Genomic DNA, 27952 nt, shown 5'->3' on the forward strand with positions numbered 1-27952 from the left:
TTTGTATTTCCCCTAATAGTTTTTCAGTACTAATGGCATGTAGTACTGTTACAAAGTCACAATTTAGTAGTTATTTAATTAAATATTTAAAATAAGTCTGTATCAAGTTTTCTCTCTTGGTGATTATGGAGGCAGGATGGTATAGTGAAAAGTTCTTGGTATTTGGAGTCAGAAACAGATTCAAGTCTCTTCCCCACATTTATTGACAGTGTGATCTTGATTAAGTTTCCTGTCCTTTCTGAACTCAGTTTCTTTACTTGCTTTGCATGTTTCCCTTTTACTTTTGCCACTTTAAATGTAAGCTACTCATTCATGAAAAATTTACTTTTCAACAACTTTCAATCATATTTTTTTTTTGCGGTACGCGGGCCTCTCACTGTTGTGGCCTCTCCCGTTGCGGAGCACAGGCTCCGGACACGCAGGCTCAGCGGCCATGGCTCACGGGCCCAGCCGCTCCGCGGCATGTGGGATCTTCCCGGACTGGGGCACGAACCCGTATCCCCTGCATCGGCAGGCGGACTCTCAACCACTGTGCCACCAGGGAAGCCCTTCATATTTTTATAACCTGTTTTTTTCAGTGCAGATTTTTACAATCATAACAAAAAACTTTAAAGTCCAGTTGGGTATGTAGTGAAAAGTAAATCATCCTTTCACTGCTGTCCCCGACCTACCCAGAGTTCTTGCTGAAGTAACCAACCCCTGTTACCAGTTCTGATTTTCTGTGCCCTTCCACATATGTCCTATGCAAGCACTGATGCTAATTATCTTTTTCCTTCAGGGCAAGGACCACATTCCTGAATATGAAAACTTAAGGACTATTATTCTTTAGATATTTTTTTCTGATTATTTCCCCATTATTTTTACCAGTCAGCCACAGGTGTGTATTTAGCAGCTTTACCAACGCCTGGTGGTATTCAGATTGCTGGGAAGACTCCTAATGATGGCTCATACGAGCAGCATATATCTCATATGCAGAAGAAGATAAATGACACGATTGCTAAGAATAAAGAATTATATGAAATCAATCCTCCGGTAAGTGAAATAAATCTCCACTGTGAATATATAAGTTGCTATTTAGATTTTAGTACATTTTTAGGTTCTCTTAGAGATTTTTCTGCCACTGTCTAGATTTGCTCTCCTCATTGCTCGTTCTTTCACCTCCCTTTACATCCATGCTCAAATGTCTTATTTTTTAGGGAGGCTGACTTTGACCACCCTATTTAAAAAATTAACTCTCCTGTCAATTTTTGGTACTTCCTATCCTCCTTCTGTGTTTTATTGTTTTCTGTTTCTCTTACCTCTATGTGTCTTTGTGTGTGAAATATGTTTTTGAGTTTTGTCTACTGCTTGATACTCCCAATAGAATGGAGCTCCATCAGGACTGTATTCCTAATGGCTGGACCAGTTCCTCCTGGTAGTAGCCGCCTGATAAATACTTGTTGATGCCTAAAGAAATGGCCTAAAATGTTCTTTTTTAGTAAAAAGAAAGATTGCTTATCTGTGGTAAAAATGTTCAAGAATACAGAGTCTTTTCTTTCTCATTTTGTAGTCACTGTAATAGGTACCCTGTCAGATTTATCTAGGGCAGGTTAATGTGAAGTGTAAGTAAGATAAATGGATGCGAAGGTGCTGCAGAGGTAGCTGTGTTATGAAACTGTGTGGTTGCAGTCTTATGCAAGGTATGCCCTAGCAATGAACATTGAAGACATTTTTGAAAAACCTTTTTTAAAATAATCCTTTTTTTTTTTTAAAGATAGTTCTGTTACACCAACAACAGGCTGTGTCTTTTACATTTGTGCTTACATACCCACATTCTCTTGATATTCCTGTGGCCAGCAGATTATTTAGAACCTCTGAGTAGCTGTGATCTTTGGCTAAAAAATGGGTGAAGGCTTACTAACCCATATAAGATTGTAGCCTACACTGACCTCAAAAAGATCATTATTGTAACTATCAAAGTTTATTTAGCTAAATAAGTTGCATAGCAAATACATGTATAATATGTGTATTATATAAATATACACATACATAGATACATATATCATATTCCACATTTTACTATGTGAGGCTTTGAAAAATTACCACTGCATAAGATATGAAAGATTAGAATCTTATTTGGGTACATAAATCTTTAATTCTTTATAGGTTATTAGGACTTTTAAATGCTGAGTAGAAAATACCTTCTGAGCTGGAAGGACCGCCAATTCCCTACTAATTGTAGTGTCCTCTTTTTACACTAGATGTCAGTGTTGCCTTGCTGTGTCTGTGACAGTTTCTGGATTAGTGTATGAAGGTTGCTATTATCAATTAAAGGAAATAGCTATGTACTCTATAAAAGGTTAATTAGTCATAAAGGTTATAATTAAATATGGACTATGAATACATTTTACGTACTCCCCTCCCCCCCGGTAGTTTTCTGTTAATATAAAAATGTAAAACCAGACTGAAGCATACAAATATCAAATCATTATGTTGAACACCTGAAACTAATATGTTACATGTCAGTTGTACCTCAATAAAAAAAAAAAGACTGCAGTTTACAAAAAAAACCTAAAACAGAAAAAGACAGTCATATGATGTAAAGCAATTATATTTCTTTTAGGAGATATGTGAAGAGATTATAGGATCACCCATTCCAGAACCTAGACAACGCTCAAGACTTTTGAGATCTCAATCAGAAAGCTCTGATGAAGTTACAGAATTGGACCTTTCACATGGGAAAAAAGATGCATTTGTTTTGGAGGTATTATTGCATTGGACTAATTTCTTAAAGTTTTTGGAAGATAAGATATATATTTTTACAGTCAGGTCCTAAATTGGTGTGATATTTTTGTATCATTACAACTGTGAAAAATATCAAAAGAATATTTTATTATAGAAATTACAACAAACTTGGTAACATATCTTTTGTTTAACAAAAGTTAAAAAAATTTTGGAAAACTTCGTTTTGGAAAATTAGTTTTGGAAAAATTAGTGTTTGGGTTGAAATATAATTAAAATATTAAACTTTTGGAGCTTTTTTTGTAAACTTGGATTAATTTCAATAAGAAGGTTCTTTTCTTTCACTTCCTATAATTATTACCTGCTTTATATGTCATAACATGTTACTATAATTATAACATTTTTACATGTAACACAATAATATAAGCACTGTGAATTCTGAGTGTAGTGTTTTTTTTACTGAATTCAGAGGGTGTAATTGAACTTCATTGTAAAAACGCATCCAGAATGAACTAACTTTCTTGGAGAATAAATGACATGAAAGGTTTATGGAGCCTGTGCCCTCACAGATCTTCTTCCCATGCACTCCCCTGTAGAATAGTTAGCTTTGAAAGGATAGACGATCTTCCTTTGATATTGAAGGAAAGGAAAATAAATGAGGATACTTAGAAATGTTTTCTGGTAAGGTGCCAGTTGAGAGAAAAAATCATATGCCTGGATCTCAGTAAAGCAGGAAGGTGACAGTAGAATTGTATTGGGATGGGATTGGACGTTTGAAGAGTCTAGAATAGTGCCCTTGAATGTGATCAGGATGTCAGCTGTGGGAGATGCTCAAGGCTTAACTGAGGTGAGACTGTTACCTTGTAGGAAACTCAAACCATATGAATTTGTGCCTCTTTCTCATAATCTCTACAGTCTGAGAATGGAGGAAAAAAATGGAGGTTGGTAAAAGGTTAAGGAGTAAAAAGTTCCAGGGTAAAGTTTAGAGCAGTTAGTTGTACTCAAAGTGCCCTGTGATGGTGGCATCAGCAACAGCTGGGAGCTTGTAAGAAATGCAAACTCTGGGGCCCCTACTTCAGACCTAGTAAATGAAAATTTCAAAGTGGGGCCCAGGAATCTGCTTAACAAACCCTCCAGATGAGGGTTACTTTCACTTTGATCCAGAGCATTTTTCGTATTTTCTGATCCAGGGATCCTGGCTAAGTAGAGAACAGAAGTGCTTGGAGTATGGGCAGAAGAGGGCAAGGTGTAGAGAGATGGGGGTTATAGTTGATGCTGGAGATTTGAGTGTAGAATGTTTTGGGGAATACCACAATCGAGTTATGGCCTTGACTGTGAATGGCTAAAGCAAAGTGGAAGTGAAAGTGGTTCTTGACATCTCGGGTGTAAGTCAGGACTTAGATCCCCAATGTACAGATGAATGTCAATATGTGTCCAGTTGGATATGTTCATTACTTATAATTCACAACAGAATATTGTGATGTAGGAAAAATGGAATTTGTACTTATTCTTTTAAGACATGCCTTTAAATTTACCCCTATGTAATTTTATTTTAAAGCAGTTCTGTATTTAGTCAAAAGATTTTTTTAAATTGCACTTTATTAATTTAAACAAATAGAGATAATGATTGCTTGTTATCTTTGTAAATCTTTTGGAACATGCCCTCATAAAGACTTGAGAAAAGGCTCGGTTTTTTAAAAACTCAATATACTTTATAATGTAAAATATTTCATTTAGAAGTATTTATAATTATTGTGGAAAAATTTATAGATACTACAAAAATTTTTTCAAGTTTTATATTTTAACTTAGGGAAAAATGGCCCTACTTTTCCTTGACTCTTATGTTTTCTATTTAATAAATAATAAAAGCGATTTTTAAAAATTTGAAACAATTATATATTTACTACTTATGTGATAGGTTCAATCTTTCATTTTCAGATCGATGACACAGATGCTATGGAAGACGTACATTCTCTACTCACTGATGTTCCGCCTCCTTCAGGTGAACAGAGAAAAATTACCTGGAGATGAGACTAGTTTTGCATATCAGTATTTCAGTTCATAATTATTATAGCACTAACTTTATTTTAACAGCTTTATCAGTGTTACTTTTTGTCACATTCTTTGCTGCTCCAAGATTGAAAACATCGTTTAAAAATATTTACATTAGAACTTAGGTGAACTGATTTTTAATCTTTTTGTTTATGCATTACAAAAAAAACATGGTAATTTATTAACATGGTCTAAAGTTTCCCAGAGGTATAGAGTTTTAGAAAAAAAGAATGAATGGGTCTTAGTTAGAACTTCATGTAATAATTGAAAAATGTTATTCTTTTTTTTTTAAATTAATTTATTTATTATTCATATTTGGCTGCATTGGGTCTTCGTTGCTGCACGCGGCTTTCTCTAGTTGCAGCGAGTGGGGGCTGCTCGTCGTTGCAGTGCGTGGAGTTCTCATTGCGGTGGCTTCTCTTGTTGCGGAGCTCGGCCTCTAGGCATGTGGGCTACAGTAGTTGTGGCACGTGGGCTCAGTAGTTGTGGCTCGCGGGCTCTAGAGTGCAGGCTCAGTAGTTGTGGTGCACGGGCTTAGTTGCTCCACAGCATGTAGGATCTTCCCAGACCAGGGCTTGAACCCGTGTCCCCTGCATTGGCAGGCAGACTCTTAACCACTGTGTCATCAGGGAAGCCCCGAAAAATGTTGTTCTTTAATACAAAAATAAATGAAATGTTATCATATGTTTTCCCTATAATTTATTTTGACAGGCTTTTATAGCTGTAATACAGAAATTATGCCTGGTATAAATAATTGGACATCTGAAATACAGGTAAACCTTTTATTCTTTATTTTAAGCAAATATAGCATATATGATTTTAGCAAGTTTTTTCTTAATATATGTTTTCTTTTCGGCCTCTCTACTGCAGTTAAAATCTTATCTTTTAAAAAAATACCACAGTAGTTATGATTGTTTATTTTCTGTTACAGTATTTAGTTCAAAATAATGAAATGACATGCCATTATATCTCCCCATATTTAGATGTTCACATCAGTAAGAGTAATCCGATTAAGCAGCCTTAATCTAACTAATCAAGCCCTCAATAAGAATTTTAATGATCTCTGTGAAAACTTGCTCAAGGTAGGAACCTTTTGACTAACTATACTTTAGCTAAAACTCCTCAGGATCATGAAATTAAAGAAGAAAAGTATTTATATTGTCTGGAATACCTTACACAGTTGCAGGCCAAATTATTTTTATTTACTTATCAGTCTTAACCTGCCATCAAGTAAAATGCTAAAGATGTCCTCTCCATCTTAATATGCCACACTATAAAAGGAATATATTTTAAGTTATTTCATAGTGTTAAACTTCATAAAAATCTATATTTGTAAATTTAAAAAACGCCTTATTTTTTTATGACTTAGAAATATGATTAAATCTTATTGTCTGCTTAGATATTAAAAATATATTCATAATGAAAGAATAGACGAAACAGAAGTGTTTTACTCTACTCAACTTTATTTGCCATAGTATAATGTACATTAAAAGATCAGTTTTTATAAATTTTTAAATTAAAAGAAATATTACTAATATTTTCTTTTGTGTAGAGCCTGTATTTTAAACTACGGTCTATGATCCCCTGCTGCCTTTGCCATGTCAATTTTACAGTATCTCTCCCTGAAGATGAATTAATTCAGGTAACTAAGGTTCAGTCTGTTATTAAAGAAGATTTCTAACTTTAGTCTGTTTTAATATTATACATTTGCCATAATTAAAGAAGTATAAGCTGCTTTACTTCAAAATATTTTTAAACGTACTAGTATGAGGCAGACCTTGTCTGTCTGTTTCACTTTTGTGAACTCTAGTTATCTGAAGGTGTACTCATATGTATGTTCCAGCGTATGTACACTAGGTGTGCTTCTGTGCGACTTCTCTAGACCCCATCTTTCAGAGAAGGTTGTTGAGCTCTTTCTGGAATACCTATGTTTAGGTATACATGTTGGGCTTAGTTGTAGTCTGAATGTCTGAGTTTATGTGCAGCTCTGGTTGAGAATCTTAACCAGGAAAGGCAAATTAGCCAGTTTGTATAAGTTGTTCCATGGTACTGAAAAAGAATTATAAGAAGCTTTTTTGGGGAATGATTGTTTTGCTAATCATATTGTTTCTGTGATTCTAGGTTACAGTCACAGCAGTTGCAATAACTTTTGACAAAAATCAGGCTTTACAGACCACAAAAACACATGCTGAGAAGTCATTGCAAAGAGGTAAACCTATGGTAGATGGGAGCATAGTTCATGTTTGTCTGTGTTATAATTCAGTGATAAAATATAGAGGATAGGTAGAATAAATAAATGACGTGTTTCTTGACAAGATACTGTCACTTTTTCTGTTTTCTTTATCAAGATAACTGTGTGGATAAGCATATGGCTGATGATATTTTTCACACATGAATAGGTGGTTGGCTGCTATTTACATAGAAAATGCTGCTGTTTTTTAGAGTTAGCTTATAACATTAGTTCTGCAGTAATTTAGAGGCTCCTATCCTAGGAACTCTGGGGAGGTCCTCAAGGCATCTGAGAACCAACTGATGTAGCAAGCACCATGGATTTTTCTCAGGAAAGGTCCCATAGTGTTCAGCAGATCCTCAGAGTTGTTCTTTATCCAGTAAAATTTAGGAAGTACCATGCTTAATATATTCCAAAGAAATGCAAAATCTTAGAAACCATTTGTGTGTTCTGAAAAAAAAGAAGAGGGAAATAGTATACTTTCTAAAATTTAATGACTTACTGGCTAAATAAATATTCATGATTAATCTAAAAATTTTTAAGTTGAATATATCCTACATCTGTAGCATTGAATTAATGTCAGATGTATTAAATGATTATGTGTTCAGATATTTATCAAAAAATATAGATAATAACTGGTTTAAGTGTCATAGAACTAGTATAGTACAAAAAATAGGATAATAATCATCATTAGTGAGTGCTTATTCTTTGCCAGGCACTGTGCTAAGAGATTTATATACATTAGCCTTTCTAAATCTCACAACAGCCCCACCAGAGAAGATAGCAACCACTCTCACTGTCCGCAGGTGAAGGACCCCCATGGAAGAAAGCAAGGACAAACCAACCAGAATTAACTGAGTTGGGGGGGAAATTATATGTTATCCCAGAGTAATTTTTAAAAAATTAATAAGAGATCATTACTAATTAACTTGTGTTTTTCCTGCCTCTCAAGCCTCTACAGATAATGAAGAACTTCTGCAGTTTCCCCTCGAACTCTGTTCAGATTCACTTCCTTCTCATCCTTTTCCACCGGCTAAAGGTTGGTTAAGTAAGGGAAATGCAAGCACAAATACCAGTTTCTAGATCCTTTCTCTTGCTTCTTCACTGTAGGTAATCTTAACTTAATTTTGAGATGGAGATTTATTCTTCATTTCCTCATTGTATGTTTCTTCATGTTCATAAAGGGGAGAGAGTAATGTTCCTTTTATTTTAATTTCTCAAGTAATCTCATCATGACTTATTAAGGTAATTTTTTGTGTGATATTCCATTCTTATAACTCAAATGTATTAAAGTTTTATTTTCAGAGATTTGGATTTCCCAAAGTAACTATTCACATATGGTATATTTTGATATTTATATTATATCTGGTAAATTTTTTTCTAGCAACACTAACCTTCTGCAAAAATTTTTAGATTTTCATAGACAAACAGAATACTTATTTTCTTCAGAAGCTATGTGGAGAGGTTTTGGGTGGAGGTTAGTACAAGTGAGAAAGGGATGAGCTTTCTGTCTTTTGGGTGTCTTGGTTATATTTGAGGAACATTTTTTCAAATGCAAAATGATTGTCCCTTAATTCACTAGCAGTAGATCTACTTAGATCTGTACAATCTTTGGAGAAAAGTGGGAGGTGGTTTTTTCCATTTCTCTTCTGATTTCAGTGCAATTTTTATTATAAAAATTTCAGAATTACTGTACCTTATCTTGTAGCATTACATACACAATAAATGTAGTTTGTGTTTTTTCCTAAGTTTTTTATTCTTAGAAATGATGCTTTTGTTATTTAAAACCAAATTGGCATTTCTAATTTTTCTGTTTTATAATACAAGTGACATTATTTTATGGTTTCTACTTGTCAGTTACTTTATCTGATACCGTATTAGTTATAATACAACATAGTTTTATATTCACATTGCCTATATGTCAATAGAGTCTTTACTAAATCAGTGCAAGGCCTGTGTAGATAAATAGATCTTGTCTCATATTTTGAAGCTGAAAAGAAGCTACTTTCAGATTCTGAACTTTCTAACATGGTAACTGGTTCTTTTTCCTTTTTGTCTAAATTAAAATTCTAATTTAGAACTCCATAGAGAATTTCTTGAAAGAACAGAGAGGAAAAATCAAATCCAAAGACAATCTGAGTTCAGATTTATAACTTAAACATAGCTTTCAGAACAAAAAGCAGAACAATCTAGAATCTTCCTTGAACTGACTAGATAGGATTTTTTTTTAAACACGTATTTTCTACAGAAACTTATATTTAACACAGTGTTAGTTCCAAACCACTTTTAGGTATCACTTTATTTATCCTTACCCAGCAGTGGTGGCGAGGGGGAAACCAAAACCAAAAACCCAGTCAGCAACGACGAAAAGGTTTGATCAATTGCTAACCTGTACAAATATTTATTTGTGGATTTGGGGTCCCTGTTAGTCCAACTTTACCATGTTGTTAATAGCTACTGAATTCTGCAGAGGATTAGATTTAAACTCTGTATATTGGCCATATCTATATTGATAACTTACAGTTTCTGCAGTAGCTTTCAAAATATTTTCAAAGGTAATGAGAACTAGTGCTTTTTGAAGTCATTAGTATATTTTGTACAAATGATACTCTGAACTTAAAAACAAGGAAAGAAGAATTTGAGTAGAATAAGTCATATCTGAACAGTTCCTAAAATATTTGCAATTTATTTTAAGGAGCATGGAGAGGGACCATAGGTGAAGTAGTAAACCAAGAGACCTGGCTTTTCTTCTCAGTTCTGCTACTGATAAAGTGTGAGAACTTGGGCCAGGTAACCTCTAATTAAGCCACTTTTAGTTCCTCATTTGTAAAATGTGAAAGGATTAAGATTCTCTTTAGCCTTTAAATTTCTCTGATTTCTTGAGTTTCTATAGTTTATGGTTCTTCAATTATTAACATGTCCCTATTATTAAAAACGTAAAAGCTAAATTATGCCTGAGGTCACACTGAGCTTCTGTTAATTAATTTTCCAAATAACTTCAAATCAGTTAAACCAATGATTTTTAAACTCTGTTCCTCCAGACCATAGAGTTTCTTCAGAGGTGCCTCATGGCCTTCCAGGAGGCAAGGTGCCGGCGGGGTGAGAAGATAGGTCTCTAGACCCCCTACTTCTGAACTAGAGCAGCTTCAATGCACTACGCTTTATGTATCAGCTTTCTATGTATGATTTTCTTGGAAGAAAGCGTTTCAAAAAATTTGAAAATCACTGAATCAGATCATGCCACCCTTATCATCATCATCATCGCCACCATTTTCAGCTTCATAATGATCAATATCATCGCATCTAATACTAATATATATAAAACTTTAATACTAAGTGCTTAACTATAGAACCTTTGTGCCTTTCCTTGAATGTTACATTTTAAAATCATCAATGAACACTAAAAAGTTTATCTGTTTACTTTTTTTAAAGTCGTGTAAATTGTGGTTTACGTTGCATCCTTATGTATTGTCTTTGCGTCCTCATGTCTTGCCAGGAGAACATGGGCTATGATGTATATATTAGAAAAAGTTATCTCGAAGTGTTTTGGAAAATTTGAGGATAGGATGGGTTTTGAAAAGGTCTGAAAAGTGTAATAATAGAGTGTTATATCATGAAAGTAGTAATTGAACATTGTAACATGAAGGAAGGCTTTGAATAGAGAATAGAAATATCTGGGAAAAGTTAAGCTTAGCAGTTTAGAGGAAATAGGTGGGAGAGAGAAAGGTGAGGGTGAGGAATAAATGCTCAGAGAACTTCTCTACTTTCTTATCTGCAACCACAAGAGGTTTAAAAGTTTACTACTAATACTGATAAGTAAATAAATATATAGTTTTTATAGTTTTGTCAGGTTAGTTAGCTAAGCTGATCGAGATTTATCTTTTTTAATTCTGAAAACTTTGAATACTAATTTATTTTTCATGTTCTTATCACAAATGGGATAATTTATTAAAATTTTTTATTTCCTTTTATGTTGACAGAGTAGTCTCAAGAGCTATGCACAGTCTGTTTATTAACACTTCCATCTTTTCACTTGTAGATAAACCTTTCCTTATCTTTTTGTGTTATTGAAAATGAGTGAGTATTATGTGAAGAAAAGATGCTTCAATAACATGTTTCCTAATTGACAGTGTAGAGTAAGCTTGGGCCTGAATTGTCCATCCATGCTTAATTTTTTTTCCTTCCATCTTTTGTTATATTTGTTACATATTTTGTTTCTCAACGTAACAGAATAGTTTGATGTATGTCTCAAATTCGTGGTTGATTTGGTGTTACCTTGATAGTTACCATGATTTTTCCGATTTGAAATACTAAAACATGCTGAGCCTAAGTAATTTCTTAAAGGACATTATCATGTGATGGTCATCAAAATTCTTTGATGAATACTATGAGGAACAGAGGTGATGTGGCATCACTATAAATTCCTTTTTTTAATGAAACTGTGTTAAGAAAAAAGATGACTATAGCAAATTTTTTATACCACTTTCATAATGTTTTTTCCTCCTCATTAATATCTACATGTCAGCTTTCTGAATATCTGTCACTTCACTCTGAAATGGTTTTTTAAGAGGCTTTAAAAATGATATATATTTTTATGAAATGAAAATGAAAAAAGATGGAGCAAATATAGTAAAAATAGGGAATCTGAGTGAATGTAATCTGGGTGAAAATTTTTTAAAAATCAAGATATTTCTCATGAACAGTAATTAATCTTAAAAATTTTATGCATGTAATTTTTATAAAAGGTTGGCATGTTACTTTAGATATATGTCTAAAGACCTGAATCTTGAGATATTTGAAACCATATTGAGGGACTTAAGAACTTATATTAGACAAAAGTGTTTGAATTATATACCACTATAAATAGATCTCAAATACTTTATAAACCTAATCTATAATGGGATAATTGCTTTCATTAAAATTCTGAGAGTTTAAGGCTATAAAAGGGTTTAATTAAGTCAGTTTTAGTGTTTATATACTGTTGGATGAAACTGTATAGAGGAAAAGTTTTTTATATCACCCTTGTTTCTGTGTCCATTTTGCTTTATGCTGGGGTGGTATCCTCATGTTCAGTGGCATTAGCTATAGCCTGGGAGAAGTTCTTTTTTCACTGAGCAGTTGCTGATGAATAAGACAAATATAGGTCAAATTCTGGATTTCAGTAAAAAAGAAAACAAGTTTGCTTACACCCTCAATATATTATACTCCATAATTAGGTATCCACATTTGAAGCTTTTTTCTTTATTTTTATGGTAGGCTATCAGAATTACTTTTTGTTAAACCAAATTTGATTTTAAAAGATAGTTTAATTTTTTAAACTTAAATGACTTGCCTCACATTATTTTAACTTGTAATTAGAAATATAAATCTATAAGACCTACAAAAGTTAGCTTTTCCTTCTTCCTGCCAACTAATGGTTCTGAATTCTTACAAGTATATATAATTCTTTATGCTAACTAAAAATGTTTTTATGTATTAAGAGTTCATTCCATGTCTGTTTTCTCTCTTATTTTTTTAAGATATATTTTGTCACTGTGACCAAATGGTAGCAACTATGAAAAATGCTAAACTTCTTCATGTTATCCGTGGCCACAGCAGTGAGTGAGGGCTCCTGAAAGGAGAAAAATGCTGAGGGGAAGGAGAATGAGAGGAAAACAGAAGCTAAAGAGTGGAAAATGTGAAAACCTCATCCAAGAAGTGGGAAGGAGAGAAAGAGTTGATGGAGAAGTAGAGATAAGGAATCTTAGCTTTTCCAAGAGCTCGAGGGCAGTGAAATCCAGAGTCAGAGGAAGAGGGAGTGAAAAGCAAAGAAAATTGAATTGGGTTACTGACCCAAAACAAGGATTATTTGGAAAAAAGGATACAAAGGATGGGAGTGAGAGGAAGAGTGAATGATGGGGATTGAAGAAGAAAAGCAAGTGAGTTAGAATGTTGCACACCCGGGGTTGGAAGCTTTAATGACTCAAATAGGGCAGCTAATTGTCTTTTGTCATCTACTGTATGTATTACCTGTGTAGCTATGTAGTTGAATTTTTTTTTTTTACTAGCGGAATATCCAGATCGAAGCAATTTGTGTCTTTCTGTATGCCTTAGTAATTTTTAACTATAATATGGCAATTTCATTATCAATCCACCAGTATTTAAAGACCATTATGGACCAGATTTATACTGAATGTTTATGTACATCATTTGTTTAACTCAGTCATTAAGCCAGATTTTATAGTTATAAGACATAGCTGATCAATGCATTATAGATTGATGGAAGTGCTTAAAGGGACATAAAACCAAATTTTGATCATAATAATTTAAAACTAAGAATGGTTAAACAGGAAAATAAAACATATAGTTTAGAGACTCCAGATTGCATATATTTTAATCTGCCAGAGAACCTTTTCAGAATTTGCAGGAGGTTTTTCAAATTTTGTAATTTTTTTAGGGTGACTGGAAAAGATTATCTCAAATACTTTTTAGTTATTCAAAGCAAAGGTGATCTGTAAATTTTAATGATAGAAAGTAAGTTGTTAGAAGAGTAGTCAGTGTAAAACTCTATCATAGCTAACCCATACCTTTGTCATTGGTTATTTAGGAGAATGGAAGCATCTCAAACTTCGGAAGCACTGACAGGTGTATAATTGAGGGAGGAGGAATTCTTGCCACATTTTTTTTTCTGTTTTTCATCTATATGCTCATTTCCACTAAACTGCTTTAATCTAGGTTAATCCCCCTCCCCACTCCGCTAAGGCCTGTTAAAAATTGCTCAAGTGTAGTAAGAAAATAGTCAATCTGCATGTTCTGTTTGCCTCACTAACTTTCTAGGGTTGTTTTTTGAGGGATAGCAGGATTATCAGTAACTGGTGACTTCTTAAAAAAGCAAAATTGTATTCAATGGGAAAGGAAATGCTAAGAGAAGTGGGCTGCTGGGTGGCTTGATGTAGACTGTCTTTGCAGCTACAGTGGGGCCTTGCATATGAAGTATTTGTGTCAAACTCTTCCCCAGAGATGTGCAAATAGCCAGAACTGGGTGCCACCTCCTCAACAAAGCCCAAAGGACTTTTAATAAGATTTTTACCCCTGAGTATGAAATATGTTGTCTTTTTTTAAGTATTGACTTAGAGATTGCATACGGATTTATTTATTCTTAAGCAGAATTACTGCTTTGTCAGTGAGCCAGACAGCTAATATCTGCAGTTCCTTCTCTTGTGAAAAGCCTGTTATTACCTGGGAAGCCAAACTGTAATTGGAAGGAGCAGAGTGACCGAGAGTCTGAGGTCATTAGATATTTGAGGTGTTCAGACCAGTCCGAGGTGCTGACGTCCAGCTGCTGCCAGGACCAGCTCCTCTTGGGCCTTTTCTCTGAGAGAAAACATGAGCATCCTGGCAAGCATGTTAGGAGACGAACCTGCTCTCCTTCAGTGAGGTCAAAAATCTTGTCGCTTAACCATGTCTCTAATTTAAAAGTTTTGTTCTTTTAAAATTTTAATTCAAACACATTCATATTTGAGGGCAGGGAATAAATATTTTCCCTCACTTGTTTCTCCTCTTCCCTACCTTTCGTAAAATTTTTTTTGGAAAAGTAGTAAGTGTACTAAGTGTACATGGTGAAAAATTCAAATACTACAAAAAAAATCACATTGTCCAAAATAAAGCTTCCTTCTCCCTTCGTTTTCCTTCCCAAGAGGCAGATACTCTTTAACAGGTTATTGTCTATCTTTACAAGGATACTCTATCCTTTTTTAAAAACACAAATATTCTACAGATCATTGTATACCTTTGTTTTTTTCCACCTGACATATTTAGAGATGGGAACAGATACCGTCTACATGTTTAAGCTCTTTTCATGGGTACTTGCCATTAAATTATATACAGTTGCTACTAGAGAATTCCGTATTACCAAGATAATATCAAGGTATAGAAGACAATTTTAGTAATTTTCACTTTTTCTTTTAGTTTCCTTCCCATCCGCACATTTTAAAAACTTTCACAGAATACCTAATGCCGACTATATTTTCTGTGTCTATACTTACCGAGGCTATACTGCACAGGACATACGAGAGCTCTGGGACCCTCCTGGGATGTATGAGCCTGGGGTGGGCTATTTACTATCCCAGCTTCTGCACTGGGTCTGTTTCCAGGCTGAGCTGTCCCTAGAGATCTGGTAAGCCTCTGAATGTCAGTTCTGTTCTGGTCTTCCTCCTGTAGGTCCCATCGCTTCCTGGGCTTCCATTGCCCCTTAGGATCCTGAATCAGGAGGATACTCCCTCTAGAACTACAGTCTGAGGGCATGATGGTCAGGGCGCGTCCAGCGTGATCTCCTCATAGCCATTGTGTGGACCTCACCTAGTGATCCCTTTTATCGGACAGTTCTGTATTGTAAGAGGATTGTCAGCCACTGTACACTCTCCAGTATAGCTTGTGGTCATTGCCTTAAAAACTTGGGGGTGGGGTGGGTGCGGGAGATACTTCCATTGCACCCAATTAACAGAAACATTCTATAAATCCAATTTTTGAAAAGTATAACTTTTGCTAATTTAAGAATATTACCAGAAGGTCAACACATTAAGCAGAGACAAAAATACATATATTTACTTAGTTTATAATTTAAAAAAAGACTGGCTGACCCAAATTATTCTTAGTGTCTTTATGTGTTATTTCTATCTTGGCCACACTATATTCTCAGTTCTGAAATTCTTTGAAACAAAAATTCAAATAATGCCAGTGTGGATAGAGCCTGAACGTTAGAAATGGATTATGAAGTTTTCTTTCTTTTATAGTACTGTTTAAATTTGTACAATGACTTAAATATCTATAGTAAAAATACAAACTATCAGGGAGAATGCAGGATGCTGCTTTTATGAGCCTACTGTAAAGGGGATTCTAGTTTGGGATTCCTAGTTGTTTCCGTGGAGAGCGGTCACCTTTTAGTTCCACAAAGTCTTGATAGCTCCAGAAGGAGCTGCTGAAAGCAAAGGCCTTGAATGAAGGGGTTGGTGGTGAGGGGGCAGGTCGGGCTGAGGTTTGTGTTTATCTGTGAGAAATAGGTCATTGCCTTGTCTGTAATTTTTAATCTTACTGGCTCTTCCGCCACAAACATTTCCCTTCTGTTTTTCATTTCAGATTTTCTTCCCAGTAGGTTGACCCTTTTCTCTGTTCAGTTTTCTCACATCCCGCTTCCATCCCACTAACATTTGTTACTGTGTTGATATTTTGTGTGTAGAGTTTCTGAAACCTTTTTTGTGTTATACTAACAAGTAATCTTTCTTGGCATGGTATTTATTAAGCTAGTTTTCATATATCAATAGAAACTGTGTTTTAAACCTAAATACTTCTATTTGGTTTACTTTTATAATGAAGCCATAAAGATTCCCTCCTATTCGTCTGGCTTTTAGAGAGTATTAACCAAGAGCAAAGAAGAGATACTTGCTTATACTTAGCACCCAAGCTAATGTTGTTCATATTGTCTTATTAGAACACCTGGAGAGTGCAAGTTCTAACTCAGGTATACCAGCTGCACAGAGAGGTGAGTTTGTCTAATCAAGCAAATAGTCTCCAAAGGTGTGAAATTCTAGTGTGGTGATTCATGAGCGTACAGACATCAGAGAAATGCACTGGACGATGGAATAGACACCAAAATGTGGCTTTATTGTAGTTAGAATGTGTCTTACAAAATAGTAATTAAACAAATATTTACATTTTTAGCATTTTAATAGTGTCCCACTTTCTAAAACTAAAGCTTTAGCTTTTTAACATTGTTTTTTAGCTCAGCAGTAGTAAAAGTTATTCTTTTTAAAATGAGAACTTGTTAGGCTCACACTTGCCCCTCACCCCACGTTATCAGAAGCTTTGTCGCCAAAATCAGACATGGAAATAGAATATTGACAAAAATGACCCTTTGGCTTTCTTGTTACTATTGGTAGAAAGAAGGTATTTTAATAAAAGATAAGTTAACTAGTGATTTTTTTTCATGTATTCTTCACCGTTTGATTCTCATTATTTTTATTTTTGATGTCTGGGTAAAATTAGGGCAAGGAATTATTCACAAAGTTCTGATTGTAAATTAAAGCCCTGAATATAAACAGCCAAAACAGTGTGAAGTAAAAAGAATGGGAAATGAAGTTAGTTAAAACACAGCATATGGTCCTTTCCCTGATCTCTCTGTTAGACCCGCTTCCATTCCCCCTAAGAGACCACACAGCTGTGACATCACCAAAGATGCTCAGCCAGCCAAGAACTTGGTTTTGGACAAATCAGTGTCTAAAGCTTGACTCTTTACTATCCCTCTTCCCTGACTTGAAAAGGACCACTTTTTCCCCTAAGTTACGGTTAAATTACGTCATCGGAAGGAGTGTTATGACGAGTAAGAGACGTCATCCATATTTTTTCTTTGTTTTTTCTTTTGTTTTCTGTCTGTGTTTTCAGCAACGTCAGTTGATTACAGTTCCTTTGCAGACAGATGCAGCAGCTGGATAGAGCTCATTAAACTGAAAGCTCAGACCATAAGGCGTGGATCAATTAAGACAAGTAGGCGGATGTTTCTACCATGTTACAATCTGAGAAGCATATCCTTGATTTCCCAGTGGTGAAGGCTAGACCTGACTACTCAGTAATAACATTGCCAATCAATCATGTATTGGAGTGTGAAAGCTGCAGACCCTAAAGGTCATTTAGCAAAAGCTATTGAAGGGCCTTTAGATTTTTTTAACTTTAACTGTAGGGTTGTGTTTTTAGTATTTTATTTTTGTGAAGGTATTCTTGAAAGTATATAGATATTATATCATCTAGTGTAAGGAAATGATGAGCTCTCTTATTGAAGAGACACTCTTCCAGGACCCAAGGTACTAGGTAGTGTACGGTATTTGTCAGTTTACTAAGAGCGATATCCAGAGTGATAAAAGAATGAGGTATTTCCAGAGAGAAAGTGGTCAACTCTTATCTCACTGCTAGACTCAGGATCAGTACTTACATGTTCTTTATCTATACTCCATGTGTTCTGGTAGACTTTGAGGTATTTGAGTGAAAGATTTTACATTAAAGGGAAGGAACTGTGTTTTAGGGGGAAGATCACAAGATATGGAACCAGTCAGATATGGTTTTGAATCCTAGTAGTGCCATTTTAATAGCTGTGTGACCTTGGGCAAGTTTTGTGAGCCTCAGTTTCCTCACGTGTAAAATGGAGATAACACCTACGTTGCTGGGTTGTTGTAAGGATTATATATATACATATATGTGTGTGTGTATATATATGTATATATGTCTGGTTTATAGTAGTTATTGGATAAGTGGTAGCTATTATTTGTTATTTTATGAACAAACAACTTTTAGACAGCCAAGGTCATTTGTTGAATTTTTTAAATTATGAGTTTGATGGAGAAGGTTTGGAAAAGAAACCTACTACAACTAGTTAAGATATGGTTTATCTACAAGTTGACAATGATGAAGTCGTCTGAAAAAAAGATGGAAAAAGCTGCACTGGGAAATGTAACAACTTTCACACTCTCCTTGTAATAATTTGTTCCTACAGCAGATAATTTTTAATGCTCTACCGCTTTTTCTTCACTTTATAACGATCATTGTGTGTGTAGCTCCACCTCATCAACATTTTCTTTTGCAGGAATGCCATTTTTCTTCCAAAAGATTCCATTCCAGCATTTCCTCTTATGTTTTTCTTTCTCTCTCGATTTTTAATTGCATGCAGTGCATGATAATTTCTTTTCTTTCATGACATGGCTTAGCCTCACAGACAGCTGAATGTTGTCACCACTTATTTGGAAACCTTAGGGAATAATTGAGTCACCAGCATATGATCTTGATGCTTTCTCTTCTTTCTCCAATTTTAGCTGTGACAGTCGAAAAAGCAAGTCCAGTGGGTGAAGGAAATTTCCGGAATCGTTCTCCACCTTGTGCAAATTCTACAGTTGGCGTGGTTAAGATGACACCTCTTTCCTTCATTCCTGGAGCAAAAATAACGAAATATCTTGGGATAATTAACATGTTTTTTATTCGGGAAACCACTTCTCTTCGTGAGGTAATTTTATAGTTGTTATTTAATTGTTTTTGTGCGTTTTCTGTGGTTGAAGATATTAGTATCAAAACCAAACAAGTTTCAAATTGGTTGTTTATTTGCCAGAAGTAACACACACACACACCCTTTTTTTCATAACCTGTCTGGATTGTCTCTAGCAGCTAGTATTATCACAAGAGTTGTGTTGTGTTTAATCCCATTTGTTATTAGAAACTCCAGGTCCTTATCATGTGGTAATTAAAACAAATAAATGTATCCGCGTTTGATTAGAGGTTTAAAACAGCCCTGAAAGAACAGCTTAGTCTTCTCAGTAGGTATTTGCCTGAGATATATTTAAATAGCAATTTTTAAGAGTTTACATTTAGAAATAGTAAGGGACTGTATCATGGAGAGATGTCTTGGGGATTGTTTATGTCATTTAGCTCTATCGTTTTCTTCCTCTGAAAAAAACTGAGGCCGCTTGTTTTCTTCCCCTCTCGCCGTCAGTGTGTAAAAATGTTCAAGTTCTTACCTCACACTGGCTGGGTATCATTAAACTTTAATTTGTTTTTTTAAGTAACAGCAGTTCTAATCTTCTACTTGATGTAGTCAAAGTTAAGAATCAGAGTCAGCCTATTATATTTTGCATTACAGAGGAATTTAAACTCAAGAAAAGATTATATTTCTATTTGTCTTATGTTTTGGAGCAGGACTGCTAAGCAAATTACTGTGAATGGGGAAATTTTTTAATTATTTAGGTGTGAAACCCAATAAACTCTTCAAAATTTACTTCAGCGGTAGTTTGTATTTTTAAAAAGTGTGTTCATTATAAACATGACTTAACTATGCTTTTTCCCCATTGCTTCATTAACAGTGTTTCTATACTTTCTTGGAAATAACAGCTTGCTTATTAATTTTTGATATCATGCTCACCCTACTGCACCTAGCACAGTGCCTGGTGCAGAGTAAACATAAGTTGTTTTTGTGTAAGTGAGGGAGTGACTTCTGACAGATTAACTAATTAGATAGATGTTTCCTTTAAGATAAATTACTTTTAAAATCATATTCTAATTGTGTTGAGATGGGAAAGAAACTATCTTAAGATGCTCTCAAAAACCTTTTAGTGTAGAATTAAAATAGGAGACACTTTTATTAAGTTTGACAAAGAAATTTGGGTGTGAGAAGCTGGCATAGATTGGTGAATTGACCTTTTCCGGTTGCTCTTACTAGCACATGGATATTGTACTATTGAATCCATAAAATTTTATTTCCTAAGTGCCTTCTCTACTGCTTAAGCAACCATACCCCAAAATGTTACTTCATAGTAGATTTCCTTTCAACAGAGATTTGTAATATTAACTGTATGGTATAATATCCCAAATTTATTCATTGCTTGATGAATTATTTGCTTACAATTATATAATCTTTTAAAAATTACCCCTCTGTAGTCTCTGTTACTCTGCTATCAGAATTTCTTGATTTGAGATGGAGGAGGAAAACTGATAAAAGTAAAAGGAAAAGCTGTCCCGGGTGATGATTGAGTCAGAGGCAGGCTGACACAACTCAACTTAATTCCTTAATTACAAAGAGAGATACCTGTACAAAACTTTATATAGGATCCTGTGACTTTTCAGAAAGATGTGACCTGGACGAATGGTTCTTCTAACAGTGTATTAAATTTTGCCCTTAACCTACAGTTTAAAGTTGGAAATTTCTTCCTAGACTGTAAATAACATCCAGTAAAATTTGTGGAAAACTTAGGTTGAGAAGCATTTTAAGCTCTCATTTAGCCTTTGGTTTCTGTTTTGTTTGTTTTTGAACACTGAAAAAGTTCCCCAAACTATTGGATTTAATTCCCTAACTAATATGTACGGACCACTTAGTACGTGCATCTGTTGAAGTAGGTGTTAGCGTATGTAGTTGTGAGCACAGCAGAGTCAGTTTCCGACCTGATGGGATTTAGTCTAGTGGAACTCGGGCATGGTGGACAGTAAATAAATAATAATGTGATTAATAGGTAACTCCTAGTAATAGTAAGTCATATAAAGAAATAAAACAGGGCCTGTCAGAGAATATAATGGGAGAACTTAATTTAGACCTGATAAGGAAGGTTTCTCTGCGGAAGTCACATGTAAACCAGGACCTGAAGAATTGAGTAAAAGTTACCCTGGTGGAAAATTGGGTGTGGAACCTTCATGTGCAATGACCCCGAGGCAGGAAAAGATGTCACACCTTTGAGAAACTGAAAAAGACAAGTGCGATTGGAACCTGGTTCATTTTCAGAATAGGAGATATGGATAGCAGAGAAGTCTCATTGTTTTTATTTACCATCAATTTATTTGAATGATGATGGGAACGACTTGATAGAGGGAGGTGCTGAAGATGGAGGGACAGTTAGAACTCTTGCTCTGCCATCTGTCCACTAGCTCTGTGGTCCTGGCTCGTCATGGGCACGTCACAGATTCTCTGAGCTTCAGTTTCATCATCTGTAAAATGAAGATAGTAATCCCTGTCGTAGACATGTGCTCAGTAAAGGTTTGTTTGTTCATTCATGCAACAAATTCCCATTATGGAGGGAATTAAAATGATCGTCCATTATATTAAGATCACTTAAGATGTTTTAATATGTATTCTTTGATGTTTTATGTACATTAGTTTACACATGTATCCAGTTTGGTTTTTTGCGCGTCATCATTTAGGAAGGAGGTGTCAGTGGTTTTCTTCATGCTTTTATTGCTGAAGTGTTTGCGATGGTGAGAGCTCACGTGGCTGCACTGGGAGGGAATGCTGTTGTCTCCTACATAATGAAGCAGTGTGTCTTCATGGAGAATCCAAATAAAAACCAGGTGAGATGGGGTTAAAAACCTCTGATGGCGGGAACCTGTGAATGTATCCCATGGCCTTTTCACCTCCCACCCTCCCCCGAAAAAGAGAATTGCTCTTCAGAGCTCTTTGACTCTAGAGGCTTAAAACATGTTTTAATGAATATGTTGGTAACCATGGTCCTGCATAGGTCAGATGCTGTTTTCACATCCCCAGTGACTAGTTATTCTTAAATACCTTTGGAAGTTTTGCTCCTAATTTACTGTTTCCTCCACCTTCTTGGTGGGTCTTTGGGATCCAGTGATGGCTAACGGAGGACAGTTAAAAGATGCCCTCTGGTTTGGAATGTGATGCTGTCCAGTTCTAACCGCCCTGCTGGTGAAGAGTACATCATGATGGGGCCACACTGTTTATTTCTAATAAGTAATATAATTCTGTTAATGGGGACAAGGGAATGTTGCTTAGGTTAAATCTTAGAATAAATTTCTTTTATCAGTTTTTTAATAACTCACAATTGTTAAAAATCCCTTTAAAAAATTAAATAACTGTATTAATGAGTTTGTTTGTTTCCTGTGAATTGCCTTCTTATCCTTTGCTCATTTTTCTCTTGGGTTGTACGCTTCTTCAGCTCTACGGCACTGCCCCCAGGGTAGCCAGAAGAGTATGAGCGTGTTGTTGAGTTTGTGACTGAACATGTCCTGTTGTTCTTATAGGCACAGTGTCTTATAAACGTAAGTGGTGATGCAGTGGTTTTTGTTCGTGAATCTGAATTAGAAGTGGTGTCAACTCAGCAACCTGCTGCCACCTGCCAGCCCTCATGTACTGGAGGAGAAGTTACAACCTGAAGTCAGTTAGAAAGAATGAGCTTCACTAAATGACATTCATGGGTCTCCTTTGTTTTGTCATTCATCTTACTAGATGTAAAAAATGGACTTGAGAGAATTGAGGAAGAATTGATACATTATGAGTATATTCGATTTGTCTGGGATCACTTGGAGGCCTGAGAATGTTCAAATCTTGACATTTTAGTTTGGCCAGCCTAGACGGACAGGCCCAGTGGAGCCTTGACCGCACCTCCCCCCCAGGAAGTTCAGATAAACTTCTCTGAGAACTGTAGTAAAGATGGAAGCTATGTATAATTTATGTTGATTTTAATAAAATCATAATTTAGAAAATGAAATGGTAAGATTATAAGGAAATTAGGATAGCTCTCCTAGTGTAATTTAGAGAAACTAAGCAAGAAATGAACAAATTGTTAATGAGTAAGTCATCTGATTCAAGGAATGTATGGGGAAAATGGAGAAAAGTTTTCAGAAAACTACGTGGGTTTCTTAGTATGTTATTTTGATGAGGAATTTGGTAACAACTGAAAGGGAAAATTGCTTCAGCCATCTTTGAAAAAGAAGTTAAAATTCTGCAACTGGTATCCATAATATGTCCTAACTACTGGAAAAGAAAAGTAATTTATCAGAGCCAGTGTCCTTCCATTGGAAGTTTAAATAAGGAAGGAGGAAAAACATTACTATATAACTTCGTTTCTAGCCAAGTTTCAATTTGTGTTTAATTTGTCTGGAAGAGGCTTGGCTTCAACTGGGAAGAAAAGGCCAGTGAATTTTGTTGAAGTAGTTAAAATATAATTGATCTAGAAGGAACATAAAATTATTTTCTAATAAAGTCATACTGCACTCCCACCAAATAAACAGAATTTTAGTAATATCTTAGGGATTTTTGATGGTGAGTTAGACCGTATTTGGCATAGAGTTTGGAAATGTAACTTGAATGTAAATATGCTGCAGAATGTTGACTATATGGATAGAAATACTTTTTTTGTCAATGCCAAATACCTATTACAAGTGACCCTTTAAAAGTACATTCCTCCTTTGCACAACAAAATTTCTTTATAAAACTCATGATTTTGCTCTTCCAGGATAACAACTGCCCTAAAGATTAGGAGTCATTTCCTTGTTATCACAGGTGTCAATATTTTTCTGTACTTTGTTTATAATTTTATTTTTTAAATAAAAAGTTTATAAACTGGAATATTCCTAAATCTCTTTTTTTGCCTCTTTGATATAGTAGTCAGTGGTCAGAAATCACTTTCCATCTGATCATCTCCATTCATTTCTTTAGTCAACAGTCATCTGTTGTGCGTATACTATATGCAAGGCCCTGTTCTTAATTTGGGGGAAAAAATACATATGTAATTGTGCTACTCTCATTGCCTTTGGTAGGAAACCTACAATATTAAGTGAGAAAATGTGTGTAGCTTGGGATGAAGGTAGCTTCCCCAAGGAAATGATACTTAAGCTCAGTCTAGAAAAATAGGCAGGTCCCTGGAATTGACTGACTTGTTCATAGTTTTGTTTATCCAGCCAGCCAGCCAGCCAGCAGCTATTTTGGGATTCCTGAGTATGTTTCTGAGTCCTTTCTTGGCAGGGGGTTCATAATGTAATTATCACTAATTGAGTACCTGTTTTGTGCCACATCCTGTGCATATGCATTGTTACTAATTCTTAAAACATAAAACTAGCTGGGTGACGTTATCTCCATTTTGGTCTGAATATTTGGATACTCAACAGAGGCACAGGCTGATTTCTAGAAAAGCCAGAGTTACAGAACTCAGGCTTGCTGTCTGCAGACCCAGGCCATTTGCTCAGTGTGGGTTACCTGTGAAGTACAGTCAGCCCATGCCAAGATTGGCTCCTTCCAGAAAAGCTGAGGTTACCTGATGCCCCAAGAGTTGCTGTTGTTCCCTGTGTGTGGATTCCCTCAGAAACATCATTTTAGACGTGCTGGGACTTAATCTTTTGGAAATATTGAGGCCAGTTATGGGATCTAACAGCACACCTCATGGTATCTCTCATTCTTTATTACTGCTCCAAAGCTGAACTACACAGTTTAACCAATACTTTGTTAGTTTGCTAGACTCACTGTCCCACTTCCTCCACCTCCTACTCTGCTGTAATCCATCACCATCTGGCTTCCATCATCTGATCTACCCCTAAATTTGAACATGCCAAGGATGCAAGTGTTGGATTTCAATATTGCTGCATCAGATAGCTGACAGGCTTCTTCATGCATACACATATAATTTTTCATAAATTGGATCATGTACATAATTTTTAAAAAGTGGTTTTATTTTTTTACCTTTACACCTAGCTTTCTCTTCCCCCATATCATCCCTCCCAATCCATGTTAATAACCTAATATGTATCCTTCTTACATATTAAAGTATGCTAATGAGGTATAATTTACATTCAATAAAATGTAAGTGTACAAGTTTTGACAAATAGGTTCAGTTGCGTAACCAAGATAAAGAACATTTCGTCCCCCGAAGAGCACACCCTGTTCCCTTTTGCAGTCAGTTCACTTCCCCTTCCATGTAAATAGGATCTTGTGCTTGGTAAATTTCACTTAGTATAATACTTTCTAGATGCATCCCCATTTGGACATTTTTGCCTATTATGTATAAAACCTTTTTATTTAAGTTCACACTTTCCTGTGAAAATAGGATTTCTGTTCTATGGGGTTGACTTCTTATTGATAGATCATCTGCCATATGTGTGACAAAACTTCCCCTGATTTTGCTGTCCATCCATGTAGCTTATGGCAACTTTGATCATATCCAAACTTGTAATTTTATTATAGATAGTATGACTTTCCTTCCTTAGATTCCCTGAGTTAAGATGACCTCCGCTCGAGTTTTTGGCTGTCTTGCAGGTTCATCCAACTTGTCCTGAATTGCTTTCGTCTTGGTGGCTCCCCATCAGACTTGCTACGTTCATTATTTGTTATTAGATAAATGCCATCACCACTTGACCAGCTTTAGCTTGAGTCAGACGCCTGAGAGATTCACAGTCTTCCCACGATAGCCCCCAGCCGCACTGGACGAGATGCAGAAAAATGTGGAAGCATGAAAATGTGTGTTATGCGAAAGCAACATATTTATTGTCAAGCACTTTTGTAGCTTTTTCTTTTTTCAGGGGGAGGGTCTTTCAACGAGTACTTTGAGAATCTGATCTAAGCTCTGTACCTTGTCTCCAGAAGAATAAGCATACATGTAAAATTTTGCACACTACTTCAGGAGGTTTATCAAAAACCCTTTGTTGACCTCAAGTTAAATCTAGTATAGGCTGAATGGAGGGGAATAAGGAACCAGGCTGAAGGAAATATTGGGAAGGATTGGGTAAATCCTATCCTAAAAAGTTTTGACTTTTCTCCAGTAGAAATGTCAAGACATTTTTAAGATTAGACTTTTAAACTTTAAAAAGTACATATTTATAGTAGGCAGAATAATGGCCCTCCTGCCACCCTCTGCAAAGCTGAGTCTCCAGGGCCTGGGAGTCTATTACCTTACATGACAAAAGGGACTTTGAAGTTAGGATCAAAGCTAAAGACCTTGAGATGGGGAAATTATCCAAGGTTATCTTCGAGGGTCCTCGAATCTAATCAGTTGAATCCTTACAAGTGGAAAGGAGGGGTAGAAGAGTAGGTCAGAGAGATTCGATGAGAGGTGAACTCAACCTGCTGGCTTTCAAGAAGGAAGAAGGGAGCTACAAACCAAGGAATGTGGGTGGCATCTGGATGCTGACAGCCAGCAAGGAAATGGGGTTCTCAGTTCTACAACTGCAAGGAACTGAATTTTGCCAACAACTTAAATGGGTGAGGAAACAGATTCTCCCCTCGAGCCTCTAGAAAGGAACAGGGCTGAAGCCAACAGCTTGGTTTTAGCCTGGTGAGACCCACGTCAGACTTATGACCTGTGGAACTGTAAGATAAACTTAAGTCACTCGGTTTGTGATCATTTGTTATGGTAGCAATGGAAAACTAATACAAGTTCTCATAAGTTTAAATTGTAGAGGTATAGTTCAAGTATCAAGTTACCATAGTTATGCCACTTACGGTAACATCTAATATGAAATGCTTCGCAGACTCAAGGTACAATTGTAACTTTTATTTTCCAGTTAATTTTTTAATTGGAATACACATCTGAATAATTAGCAGAAATCCATAATCTCCAGTCTTTGAAGTCATCGTCAATTCTAGGGCCTTGACACAGTCCCCCAGATATTCAATCAGCTTCCAGAACCTCTTTGGTTTGCATTTGCTTCTCAGTGCCACATGGTGTCGCTGTTGGAATGGATTCCACACAGTAGAAGATGGTCTTCTGCAGCAAGGGTGCCAAACCGGCCAAGACTCCCATACAGGTTTCCAGGATTCTTTAGCAGGTAATTTCCTCCATGCCTACTCCATTCGAGGAAGGCTGCCAAGTTTCAGTTCCTAGTGCTCAGCAGCTGTCAATTGAGTTGTGAGAGCTATAAATTCTAGATGTCAGGTTTTTTTAAAAAATATGTATTTTGCAAATATTTCCCCTCAGTCTGTGGCTTATTTTGTGTTCCTTAAACATCATCTTTTGAGGAAAAGAAGTGTTTAATTTTGATGAAGTCTAATTCTTTTTTTTTTCTTTTTTGGTTTGTGCTGTGTTCTATCTAAGAAATTTTTGCCTGATGAACCTCAGAAACATTTTCTAGAATTTTCACAGTTTTTGGCTTTACATTTAGGTACATGATCATTTCAAGTTATGTTTTTATATGGTGTGAGGTAGGGGTCAAGGATTTATTCATTCATTCATTTGCTTGCATATGGATATGGACAATGTTGACTAGCTTTTCTACATTGGATTGACATGGTATCTTTGTTGAAAATTGATTTTTAGTATATACAAGTATAATTGATTTTTTACATTGATCTTGCATCCTGCAGCCATGTATTGATTCTAGTAGATTTTTCTGTGTTTCTTTGGAGTTTTCCTGTAGACAATCATTTTATGATTGTACATGGGGACAGTTTTATTTATTCCTTTGAATCTAAATAGCTTATATTTATTTTTCTGGTTCCTTACTAAATTGGCCTTATTAATTATTACCTTATTAAATTATTAAGTAAATATAATGTAGAGTGATAAGGGTGGATATTCTAGCCTGTTCCAGACCTCAGGGGGAAGGCATTCACTATTAAGTATGATGTTATCTGTGGGTTTTTCCAACATGCTCTGAATATTATCAAGTGCTTACTCTCCATCTACTGAGATGATCAGATGAATTTTCTTCTTCAGTTTGCTGATATGG

General features: G+C 35.5%; 1 protein-coding gene across 13 annotated transcripts in view; it reads left to right on the top strand.

The window, feature by feature from the left end:
* The window catches only part of C2CD5 (C2 calcium dependent domain containing 5), an 82721-nt gene extending 58857 nt beyond the window's left edge, over positions 1 to 23864 (top strand). For 3 of the 13 annotated variants that reach the window (XM_060166725.1, XM_060166733.1, XM_060166735.1), the window contains 11 exons: positions 868 to 1032; positions 2603 to 2743; positions 4660 to 4723; positions 5485 to 5546; positions 5757 to 5855; positions 6326 to 6415; positions 6895 to 6982; positions 7956 to 8042; positions 18838 to 19025; positions 21701 to 21847; positions 22538 to 23864. In XM_060166725.1, coding sequence (XP_060022708.1) covers positions 868 to 1032; positions 2603 to 2743; positions 4660 to 4723; positions 5485 to 5546; positions 5757 to 5855; positions 6326 to 6415; positions 6895 to 6982; positions 7956 to 8042; positions 18838 to 19025; positions 21701 to 21847; positions 22538 to 22669 — 1263 coding nt within the window. In that variant the 3' untranslated portion in view covers positions 22670 to 23864. Of the gene's footprint in view, positions 1 to 867; positions 1033 to 2602; positions 2744 to 4659; positions 4724 to 5484; positions 5547 to 5756; positions 5856 to 6325; positions 6416 to 6894; positions 6983 to 7955; positions 8043 to 16469; positions 16521 to 17419; positions 17522 to 18837; positions 19026 to 21656 lie in introns of all 13 variants that reach the window. The other 10 variants (XM_060166724.1, XM_060166728.1, XM_060166729.1 and 7 more) reach the window with 8 other exon arrangements.
* Positions 23865 to 27952: the final 4088 nt, after the last annotated feature.

Source organism: Lagenorhynchus albirostris, chromosome 11 (genome assembly GCF_949774975.1).
Source record: "Lagenorhynchus albirostris chromosome 11, mLagAlb1.1, whole genome shotgun sequence".
Taxonomy (NCBI): Eukaryota; Metazoa; Chordata; class Mammalia; order Artiodactyla; family Delphinidae; genus Lagenorhynchus; species Lagenorhynchus albirostris.